Consider the following 11,838-nt stretch of genomic DNA (forward strand, 5'->3'; position numbering starts at 1 on the left):
GTATGCTAGCGGGCATATATCACTCCCTGTTCTCGAACCAGGGAAGGAAACTTTTCTTAGAAACCTGTTGTCATCTGTACACAATAATCACTACGGTTGAAACCATGAACCAAGAGTACTTTTTTCCTACAGTCCTCCACCGCCCCTCTCTAGAAATGATTTGTTACTTGCAGAGCTTAATTACATTTATTGAACTAAATAGGGGGCGGCATAGTTCATTCACATAAACACAATCGAATCACATATTTGCACAATCTACTCATTGCACCAATATAAGAAGTCGCATTGTCATGAATCTCTACCTATTTCTATGGATGGACAAATGGGTCGTGCCTTAGCAGGCCGTGAGGCACGACCCTAGCATGGTCCGGCCCGATCCACATCGTGCCCGGGTCAGCACAGTCCGATAGGGTGTGGCATGCTTGGGCTGCATGTGCAGCATATCAGGCGGCCCAGGCACGGTCCATTTAACTCGATGGCCCGATAGACCTGTTAAAATTTCATACCCCTAAAAAAAATCTGAAACCCTAACTTCTTTCCTCCCCACTTCAGCAAGTCTACCCGGCCACCACCCCTCCCATTCGAACTTCTTCATGCCGCACCCCGCCACCGGCCTCCGAGCGCTGGCCTCCTCTTCGACCGCTGCAGCGCCCGCCTCCACTCCAGCCATCACCACGTCGGCCTGTTCTCCCGTTGCAGCAGTGCCAACTCCGCTCCGGCCGCAGCAGCGCCACCCTCCACTCCGGTTGCTGCCACGGCAGCCTCTCCGCTCTGGATTCCCCGGGCTAGCAGGCCGCCACGGCATGTCAGGCTCACCGGCCCGGCCCGGCATGATTATCATGCCCTCGTGCCGGGCCTAGGCTAGCGGTGCGGCATGTCGGGCGGCCTTGCACGACCCGTTAACGTGGCCGTGATGAAAACGGGCTGTGCTGTAACGGGCCTGTGCCATGTTGGCTGGGCAGCCCGTTTTATACCTATTTCTCAAGATAGGATGGTTTCCTTATTAGTCCGTCATTGACTTTAGTTCATTATACTTCTCATCGGATGTGGAATTGAAAGCGAACAGAACTTGCTTTAGGATTGAAGTCTCCTCCAATACGGAATCGAGGTCGTCTTATCTTCCTCTTGTAAATACCAAGCGAGTTAGATGGAGACTCAGCAACATGAGAAGGGGAAAGACGCGGACAGGCGTGACTTACCTTGAGAAGGAAGTACCCATAGCAATGCATGAGTATATTTGCTAGTAAACACATAAATTACACACTTAATAATATTATAGTTATTATTTAAACTTTACTTATCCAAATAAAATAGTAAAGTGGATGCCTAACATTTCAGTTTGTAACTCGAGATATCATACATAGTTGACATTTTTTATCATGTATCTTATCACTTTATCTTGACAAATATAGATGATATAACAATGGTGAAGTTGATGAATCTAGGGTCGAATGATAACATAGGTGGACTTGCCATTTTCCTTCTGTACTGTGTTCTGGTAAACCATCGGTTTAATTGGTCCATGTCTTGATACAAGAAAGATTGCTCGAAAGTTAATTACCACAAAGGTATCACAAAAATATCCTACAAAAGATGAAAAATAGATGAAAACAATAAATGCTACGCAAATCAAACCGTTGTCATGATTTGCCAGAGTTAGACTTGAAATTTACCAGATATTTCTAACTAAATGGGAGTAAAAACGTGAATTGTTTGGAAAAATAAGAATCAAATTTGGCAAAAACGCAAAACAAGATAGCTAAAGTTGAAATTCATGGAAAGAAACAAGTCAGATTTAGAAGTCCCGCGGTGGATGCTGCTTCATCCACGAGGGACTACACTATCACGGACAACGTTTAGGAATTTGGACGTATGCCAGACATTTAGTGTTATTTTTTTATCTTGTAAATAACTAGCAAGAAGATCTGAGACTAAATATGCCAGTTTCATTGGGTCAACCCCCAACTACCAATTATCCACTCTATCTGTCAGAAATAGCGTAATTACCCTGTAGTAGGTGTTGCTGGATCTACTGGATGATGTTGCATGACGGCAGAACACATCTGCTAAGCACCGTCACTAATTTGTTGCTAGACGGCAAGGTGCTGCTAGTGGCCTCCAGAACCTAGGGTGCAGACTAGCCCATCAGGCTGTTCCGGATGATTCAGCTTGTTAGACATTATACATCCATCTAAAAACGAAACCAGTGGCACGTCGACTATCATTAAAATAATAATGCCAGTTAAATTATATAATAAAATTAGAGAAATGCGAGCACTTGAAGCTGGGTGGATAGATTCCATCATAAGAAATCTTACCAGCTGAGTTTCGCTCTATACGGATTTCTCATGCTTATCTTTCGTGTGTGTGTATGTCGTTGCTACTATTGACAAGATGATGAACATCTCGGTGGCGAGAGGTAGTTATATTGGGTTCTTGGGCAATGCAAATTGGTACATTATACTTCCTATTATTATTATTTTTATTTGACTGGGCACTATGAACAGAATAGAAGTGAGATACAATTTTTTTTGTTTTTATCGGAGATGGGAGCCAAAAATTAAACCATGGTGATAGTTGTGGGACCAAAATTTCATTAAATTCCACGATAATGCTCGCTACCTCACGTCCGATGTCAATGCCCCTCCACAATTATAAAAAAAAAAGGATTCAGGAACTCCGCGGCAAATCTCGCATGAGCTACCGACGCTGAACTATCCTGTGTGAACTAGCTTAGCAAACATTTACCCGACATGTTTGGTTGGTGTTTTGGTTTGGTGCATGTGCATTTCACCCGTGAACACTATGGAACCGGTGACCTGTCCTATTTTGCAGCCTCTCTTTTTGCTTTGCTGATATCGCAGATGTTTCAGTCTAAGCATCTAGGCCGATACATGCATATGATAAATTTCAGTGATTAATGACAACTATACGTGACCAACATATGTACAACATGTGTTTCGAAGGGGATATCAAATATTATGGTCAACCACAGTCACACACGGTATGAACTGACTGGAGCTAGCAATATGGATGGAAACATAATATTCTGGAATCACAAGTGACCTGTGGGGCAAAACGCTACATGTAGCTCACCGGTTCTATGACAAGTCGCTGGCGTCACAGATACGAGATGTTGGTGGCACACCGTTTTGTGACGATATAAGATGTTCTGTCATGCGCGTTTTACCTTCATCATAGTTCCACAGGGGCTGAAAGCTGCTGCCAAAAAACTATGACAAAAGTGGGATTTTCATCATAGATGTAGTATGTTCAATGATGAAGTTTGAAACGTCACGCGGAAACACGTTATGGATGCTACTATTTCTAACAGTGCCTTGTGTTTCTCCTCGCTTAGTTTTAATTGCCTATGTTATATAGAAACTCTTGAGCAACTATAAGTATGAGTATTTGAGAGGTGAGGTTGCCTCTCGAAAATGGTCGAAATTGAGTGTTTATATCTTTGGTTCTTTAAAATTTGGATCAGAAGTAGAGTTTGCAGTTTAGCAATGAAATTTCAGTACCACCGGTTCAACCGACGGTGTATGGATACAAGGGTTGGTTCAACCGGCGCCTAAGGGATTCCAAAACAGTGATCATAGTCATTGTTAATTAACCGACGCTTGTACCAACACATTATCGTTTCAACTGGTGCTACTCCTTAACCCTCACTTCATCTCATTTAACCGGTCCGCACAAAATATTAGACCGTCGGTTCATCTGGTTGCCGTTTTTGCTACTGTTTCGATCTCACCGACCAATGCACCGGCGCTGTAATGGTTCAACCCGTACCCTCTGTGTTGACTCGTTTCAAATCTTTCAATCTCCGTCAAAGTTGCTCCGGCCAATACACCGACGCTCGTCTTCTTGGCCGTCGGTTCTACCGCCGCCGTTCGGTTTCGTGGGACCGCTCTGTCAGTTTGATCCTTATCCTCTCGCGGGCCCCGCATGTCAGACTCTCCTCGCCCGTTCGCCCCCAAATCCGAACCGCCGTGCGCCGCTCTTCTCGATTCCAAGCGCCGCCGCCCGTACGCCGCCGCGCCCGCTCGCCTGCGCCTCCTTGCCGGACCCACACGCCGTTGCCGACGCTCCGCCGCCGCTCCACCTCGCCATGCAGCTGCTCCGCACACCCGCGTCGTCTGTCCACACCGCCCGCACCACCTCACCGTCGCCGCGCCGCGCCGCCCGTACTCCGCCTGCCGCCGCTCCAGCACTGCTCCCAGCATCGCCACCGCACCATCTCACACGCGCTGCCATTGCTGCAGCTAAGCTGGGCTGAGCCCCTCCTTTTCCACCCATGTACAGTGTGCACGTCAGGTGTTCGGTACATTGCCTCCAAGGCATTTTCTTCGGTTCTTCGAGCTTTTTGCTCTCTGCAGTGGTGGAATCACTGATCCTTCTGTAATGCATGGTCTAGCATGTGTCCTAAGCTTTATCTCACATTTCTTGCACATGTTTTTGTCAATCTAGCTTGTGCACCTCACTTCTCCTATTTTTCTATACTTGCTAGGTCAAATACTCTAATGGTCTCTCTAAAATTCACACTTGCACAAATCCTTCAATCATACACAGTGTGACATTATGGCAGGATCATCCACTAGAAGTGCTTGTTTAGGCTCATATCTTTCCATGCTTTGCTTAGGAATTTTCTCACCTCTTGTGTATGTCTAGTACTATTATCTAGCCCAATCTTATTCTATTACCTTCAACCGTTCTCTATGGCAGATGACAGGCGATAAGAAAGGAAAGGGAAAGGCAGTTGAGAAGCCAAAGAGAAGAGGACTCATGAGGAACGCGAGTCGGACCGAGCTCTTGCAGTGCCAGATACACAGGGTCAGCCACAGCGTCCAGTTTGCATCCGTGAGACACCGGCAGATACTCAGGGGGAGTTAGGGTCAGGGGCAGCAGCAGAGACAATTTCAGCGACAGTTGCCGCTCAGGGCACCCGCCGCTATGCCGCTCAGGGTGTACGCGTGCTTCAGCAGCAGCAGAAGTAGCGACTCCACCACCGGCTTGTTCAGGTCCACGGACACGAGGTGGAGTTCCTCCGAGGCCAGCAGCTCGCTTGCAGTAGCGTCAGCAGCAGGAGTCTAGTAGTGACAGCAGTAGCTCTGATTCGAGTGCACAGGGCAGAGTTCGTGGTACTCAGGCACAGATCCCGCCAGTTTTTCTGAGAGACTTGAGATGGCTACCAGGGCCCAAGGTCAGGAGGCTCCGTTGTGTGAGGGAGGAGGAGTGGTGGCCTGGTGAGAGGGAGGCCAAGGTAGACCCTCATTTCTGGACACTCCTTCAGGAGGCCTTCTACTACGCCTATGTCCAGACTGGGGTCAGGTTCAGCGAACACTGTCTACTTCACTGAGGTGCTCTCCGTGTGTCAGCTGGTGGAGTTCCTATACTCCCATTCTTTGAGCAGTACCCAGGACTGGTTGCTCTGCTCAGTGAAAGGGCCTAGTATGTTCAGGAGTGGGTCCGAGTGTTCTATGCCACACTATACGTCAGCGTCGAGCGACACTACATTCAGTTCATGTTCGCAGGCGGATAGTGGAGGCTATCTTGTTAGCGATTGGCTGAGCGCTTAGGAGTCCATATTTCAGTTGATCCAGTGTAGTTGCACTTGTTGGCCTATGGAGACGCAGAGGCCCCTCGCCATGCTCATGAGGCTATTTTCCCACCAGAGGAGGAGGTCAGGATCTTATTCATAGAGCCTTTTCTGCCAGGCACCCCGAGGACTCCAGATAGACTCACTCCAGTAGCATGCACTATTCACTTGGTTTTGAGGAGGAGTTTGCTATACAGGCAGGGAAACAATGAGTGCATCACAGCTCTACAGCAGTGGCTCCTGATTCACATCTTGACAGGCAGAAAGTTCGATATTGTAGACTTGTTTATTTGCGAGCTAGAGGATGCCATCATGGATGGGATAACAGTGCAGCTACAGCAGCCGTTTGCACATTTGATCAGCTAGATTTGTGGACAGATTCAAGGAAATCAGCATATGCATGAGCTTGAGCGCTCGAGGTCGCGCTTCAAGGAGTACTCACCGACAGGACCACGTGATGGTCGTCGAGGCCCCAGAGGCTAGCGTAGAGCAGAGCAGGTTCTTCAGCAGAGTGCAGAGGCTGAGGCCGAGGCAGATCCCATGGCAGCAGAGAGCGAGGCACTTGCAGCAGCAGAGGCCCGTCTTCTAGCTTACTTGGCCACAGACTCAGAGGACTTGAGGACGACGAGGACTTCATTCCCACCATTCCCGTCCAGCGAACCGCTTACGACCACGAGGCAGGGACGTTGGGAGCAGACATAGAGGCAGAGCATCACGATCTTACACCTCCTTCACCTCCTCCCATCACGACCGCTCAGATCACCATCCTGGACACGCTTGTGACGATACTTCAGACACTCAGAGCAGCAGCGTCATTCCGATGAGAGGCAGGACAGGCTTCAGGCAGAGCAGGCACGCATGCAGGAGGCCCAGATTATCATGTTTTAGGAGATGAGGCAGCAGCAGGAGGCCACGATGCAGCAGTTCCTTCAGCAGCAGCTCCTTCAGCAGCAGCAGATGCAGCAGCAGATGTTCACATTCTTCTCTGGCTGTTTTGGACCCATTTACCGTCATATTGGACTGCCAGAGCCTCAGATTCCTACTACTCAGCAGCTCCAGTTTGACCCAGCTGGTCCACCTCAACCCATTGGAGGGTTCGTGCAGACACCCCGGCGTCGTTCCCGATGTCACCACTTCTTTAGACAGGGGTGTTCTCTGCTCCGGTGCCTCAGCAGAGTCCGATGACTGAGCAGCAGCGTGCACAGTACTTAGAGCAGGAGCCGTTCTTTCAGCAGCTTCCGCAGGGCACTGTTCAGCCGTCTCGTCTGCCAGCTTCAGTTGTTCTTTCTCTACCGATCACGACTCTGAACTTCGACGAGACTCCACCGCCGCCTCTGCCGATTCGCCCTGAGGTCGTACGTCCAAGCTCGACGGACTCCGCTGCCGTCACGTCTCTTGCAGCTTCACTTGCCCCAGTGACGGAGTCCCGAGTGTCGCTACGGAGCCAGCAGTTTCCTTAGCTCCCACTACTTTAGCTGCTCCGTCGATCACTCCACTCAAGTCTTCTTCCACCGATGACTCCTCAAACGACGACGACCCTGACCCCGACCAGTACCTCACCGTGCCGTCTGCCGCTCTAGCTCCATCTTCTCCACCTCAGGAGTAGTTCCTTTTAGCTTTCGCCTTCCTTTTTGGTGCTTTGTTGCCAACGGGGGAGATAGATATGGGGAGTAGAGATAGGGGGAGCAGGGAGGTTTGTGGCATGATTTGGATCTTTGTATGGACATGTCGTTTGGATCTTGTGTATGCTCGTGTGTTGATATGCCCCTGCATGTGCTTTCCTTTCAGTATTGCATGAATGCATGCTTGCTTAGTTGGTTGTTTATCTCTTTTCATGCATGTGTTGTTGTTGAGCGCTTTCAAATTCATATTATTCTATCTTTACTTTGTGTTGTCATCAATCACTAAAAAGGGAAGATTGAAGCGTCTAGACCGATAGATGCATATGGTAAGTTTTTTATGATTAATGACAACCGTATGTGATTAATGTGTGTTTTGAAGGGGTATCAAATATTGGTTATCTCACATATGAAATATGAAAGGAGACGCCTCAATTTTCATGGAACTGTGCGTCGGTGTGTGTCAAGGAGATTAAGAAGTATCCAGTGTCATAAGAGATGAAGAACACTTGATTTAGTTCATATTTTGTAGTTTTTTATCTTTGACCGTACTATTAAGAGGGGTTTTTAAGCTAGTAGCTTGACCTAGTGAAAGTTGGTCTTGAAATCAGGCACGCTTGCTCAAGATCAGATCAGTACTAGACAGCTCAAAGAAGTCAAAGTGACGCTTGAAAGATGAAGAAACTCGAAGAAAAATTTAACTCCAAGTTCATTGCGCAAGGGGCAGAAATATTCTACGGGTCGAACTTAACTCCAAGTTCATTGCGCAAGGGGCAGAAATATTCTACGGGTCGGTTGAACCAATGCCCCTGAAAAACAACGGGTCGGAGCATTAGAAGTTCAAGTTCAAATGATGATCAAGTTCAAAAATAACAGTAGCACCGGTTAAACCGACCACATGACCGGTTTAACCGACTCTCAAAGAGAAGCTGTCGGTGCAATTGTCGTTTAGATTGCGCGAGAGTTTTGTGAGTAGGCTATCTCAAGAAGTTCTTCACGACCAGTTAAACCGACGACCTTCAGTGTAAACCGTCGGTGCAAATGACGTCAGCCAAGAAGACTGTCAAGGTTTAATGGCTGCTATTCATAGCTTAGAGCGATCGGTTGAACCGACGCTTTATGCTTTTTAGGAAAGTTACTTCCAACAGCTATGGCTTGATCTCTAGCCTATAAATTAATTTCCCCCGGGTCACTTGACCTGCCTTTGACACCCTGAATACCTGAGGCCACTCTAGAGCGGAAGGGAAAGACTTGAAGCCATGAGAAGAAGAGTTTGAGCTTTGAGAGTTGATCTAAATAAGAAGAAACCATCCCTTGAGAGTAGTAAGTGTGCTTGACCCTAGGGCCAGCTTAGTGTAGGTCAAGTGAAGGCTTAGACCTTGTTACTCTTGGTGTTTGAGAGCACCTAGACAGTCTTGGTGACCCAGAGGCTCTTGGTGAGCTCTTGGAGTTTGTGGGAGCCCCAAGAAGACAAGATTGAATTACGCGGTTTGAAGCTCGCCGCTCCGGAGATGGAGAAGGATCATTTCTAGTGAACACTTGCTTCTTGGTGATGCAAGGGAACCCAACCTTTAGTGAGTACTTCAACATGGATTAGGAGGGAGCGTCAACATCTCGATACCACATGATTGTCTCATATCTCTCTCTTTATATTTAAGTATTTACTTTGATTTTACTTGTAGTTTCCTTTGTTTTCTTGTTTGTTGAGTAGATTCTCTTGCTAAGGCTATATTCTTGATAGTGTGATTTTCTGCGCTCCAGTTGTTAGATTTTCACCCTCCTCTTGGGCCACGATCCTGTTCTCGCTTAAAAATCCGTGGGAATATCCAAGTGACCGCACACGCGCCCACTCTCCCCACCACTCCCAGCCTCCCAGCTCCGCTGCTCTCATGGCCGCGCCTACCTCCCCCGCGAGCCCCGCCGCGGGACCGAAGGTGCCCCTCCCGACCATGGCGGACATCATGGCGGCGTCGCGCGCACAGGGCCTTCACGTGCGCCTGCGCACGGTCGGCCCCTTGTTCCGCGTCACAGCCACCCGCGGTGAGGGGGAGGATGCGGTGGAGCTTGGCCGCGCCGAGGGCGGCGTCCGGCCGTGGCCCGGCGGCGCCGTGCTGCACCTCGACTCCATGCGGATGACGCGCGCCACGCTGAGCGTCTCCGACCGGCCGCTGTTCGGGCTGGGGATGTTCCTTGGCGCCGTCGCCGTGCGACACGGCTTCGACGCTGGGTGCAAGCGCGCCGAGCTGCTGGCCATTAAGGACACGCCCCTCTACCACGACAAGGTATACCAACGGGGCGCAATTCTTTGTCTCCTATATGAATAAGTATCGACACTAAATTCGGTCGATGCATCCAACAGCATTGCAGTGTGGCACTGAATGTGGCCTATGTGTTTGATTACCCTGTCAAATGTTTTGCATGGAAAACAAGCAAAGAGCGTTTCAGATATAAGTAATATTTCAAGTATAATTGTGAGAATGAATCATGTCAGTTTCTTTTAGTAATTCCTCTCACAAATTTTCTGGTAGCTCAATGTTAGACCCTTTCCTTGTGAGTTCTAGTATTCTTCTTGTACTTCTTGTTTCTTTTTAAATTGTAGACAAAAGGTGACCTGCCATTATTAGAAAGCACCAGTTCTTATAAACAGGGAACAAAACACCAAACTCCCATCAGAAACAGTTTTAGAAGAAGAAAAATCATTTTAACATCAGTCTCAACTATCAAGAAATGATTCTTGTCGTCTCAAAGCTGGTGAGTAGTTATCGGAATGCAAAGGTCAAAATTGCAACCAGCAAGTACTATATTTAGATAACTTCAGATCCATATATTGGTGCTTTTTTTTTTGTAGTTCCGCATCTTGGCTCAATATGCGACATTTTACATGATATTTCTAGCGTTGGATGCTTTTTCCCCTTCATTTGTTTGAGCAGCAAATTTGAAACCTTGCTTTCTTTGTTGTTAGCTCGTTAGATTCTATACAAGGATGGGCTTCAAAGTGGTTCATGAGGTGGATGGATCATCAATCACTGATCTTGCTCACATGTTGGTGTGGGGTGGTAGGGGCACAAGAATGAATGCTAATATCGAAGATCTTCTCATTAAGTGGGGAAAAAGATTCAGACCTCAAGACTAAAGACTGATTAGTTTTGTTGAGACATGTTTTTTTTTGCAGCACAAATCTTGATTGAATACAATGAGGTAAAATCCTTGCTTCAATTTCTGTCCTGACATGTATTTACTTCACTTCAAGATCTTGCTGCATTGCAGTCGTTCACTTCACTTCAGTAATCAGTACTATATCAAGCTGTATTTAGGATAGAGTTTTCAACGCAGTAAATGTTCATTCCTAAGATTAGCTCCTTAAATCCTAATTTGTGGCAGTAGCTATCACTTTATTGGAGATTTTATGGATTTCATTTGCCTACAAGAACTGCCCATTTTCTAGATTGACATGAACTAATTAAGTTAAGGAGGGTGTTTCAGTGAGTAAGTTTGCTCTGGCAATTTTAGCATTTCGAAAGAGTTGAGGCCAAAATCTCCCAATATGAAAGGTGGGACTTAATTACCAATCATTTTCATATCCAATTAATGATTTTAAATGTCTTATTTAAAGCTTAAGTCCTCATTATATCACAGAAATTCCTGGCTTAATAGAATAGGATCTTGTTGGCCTACTAATTCGTACCTGCAATTAGGAGGTGTGTTTGAAAAGGGGTAATGATATTGTGACCTGTGCTGTAACAATTTTGGTAGTGTTCTTTCCGTTGAGCCCTCCATGTTGTGTTTGCTTTCTATTCTGTTTTGGATTGCATTGATCTGACTGTCTATATCCAATTCTTTGCAGATGATATGAAACTGACACAATTGTTCTTTTTGTCTGATGGAACTTGCAGCCTAAGATGATGCTATTTTTCAGTGGTAGGACTCCATACGGATTTGTATCATATGCCAAAACCAAAAACTACTACTATTTGAAGCAGCAAATCTATTATGCTGGTGATCTCAGTCCCCCAGTAACTTGTACCATGAAGCTTGTTGAAGGCTCTGAAATCACTTGGAAGAGCAGCTTCTGTGGTGAGAATAGAATGGAAGCATCCAAAGGTCCTATGAAAGTTTAAATTAAGGAGTGTGTGTGAGCACTGACGCATGATTCATCCTGAAACTCGCTATAAGAGAGAAGCACCATTATTCTGTGTTGTAAAGTTTAAGGTGGACGCGAGGATGGTCTTTCGATACAGTTGAGATAATCTCTGGCCTCTTAACCAACAGTGGGCACAAGAGATAAAGTTTGATTCCCACGATACCTTTTATGTTGGATTATGGGCTCTGACCTTCATCATAATATTGCTCCTGTTAAATAACGATCTTATTTTGTTACCCTCATGCCGCTTAGATCTTGTCTTGTATGCTTTGTGAAGGCACTTGAGTTTATATGCGAAGGCAAACCTTAAAACATTCAAGTTGAGGGAAGGATTCGTATAAGTTACGAAGAAATTTCATAGCATGAAAATCATATCTGTTGCAGGGACCTAGGACCTGAAACAGGTAGAGCAGTAGAGCAAAAGGAACTGCGTCCAGACCCAGACTGGTTAAATCGTCACGTGGATAGAGTATATAATA

The 11,838-nt window shown here is 46.7% G+C and overlaps 1 protein-coding gene and 1 long non-coding RNA gene across 4 annotated transcripts; both read left to right on the forward strand.

The window, feature by feature from the left end:
* Positions 1 to 3,856: 3,856 nt before the first annotated feature.
* Positions 3,857 to 7,424, forward strand: LOC112876262. Of its 2 annotated transcripts, none has more exons than XR_003225275.1 (2): positions 3,857 to 4,411; positions 4,726 to 7,424. It is a non-coding gene; the product is annotated as an uncharacterized LOC112876262 (long non-coding RNA). The 2 variants fall into 2 exon arrangements; XR_003225276.1 differs by having other exon boundaries at positions 3,857 to 4,401.
* A 1,618-nt stretch (positions 7,425 to 9,042) lies between these two features.
* LOC112873743 lies at positions 9,043 to 11,601 on the forward strand. Of its 2 annotated transcripts, XM_025936789.1 has the most exons (3): positions 9,044 to 9,500; positions 10,181 to 10,416; positions 11,112 to 11,601. In XM_025936789.1, the coding sequence occupies exons 1-2, from the start codon at positions 9,108 to 9,110 to the stop codon at positions 10,349 to 10,351; spliced, it is 564 nt and encodes a 187-aa protein (XP_025792574.1). In that variant the 5' UTR covers positions 9,044 to 9,107; the 3' UTR covers positions 10,352 to 10,416; positions 11,112 to 11,601. The 2 variants fall into 2 exon arrangements, with proteins under 2 accessions (XP_025792573.1, XP_025792574.1); XM_025936788.1 differs by lacking the exon at positions 10,181 to 10,416 and having other exon boundaries at positions 9,043 to 9,500.
* The last annotated feature ends 237 nt before the right edge of the window (positions 11,602 to 11,838 follow it).

This window comes from Panicum hallii, chromosome 9, assembly GCF_002211085.1.
Source record: "Panicum hallii strain FIL2 chromosome 9, PHallii_v3.1, whole genome shotgun sequence".
In the NCBI taxonomy this organism is placed as follows: domain Eukaryota; kingdom Viridiplantae; phylum Streptophyta; class Magnoliopsida; order Poales; family Poaceae; genus Panicum; species Panicum hallii.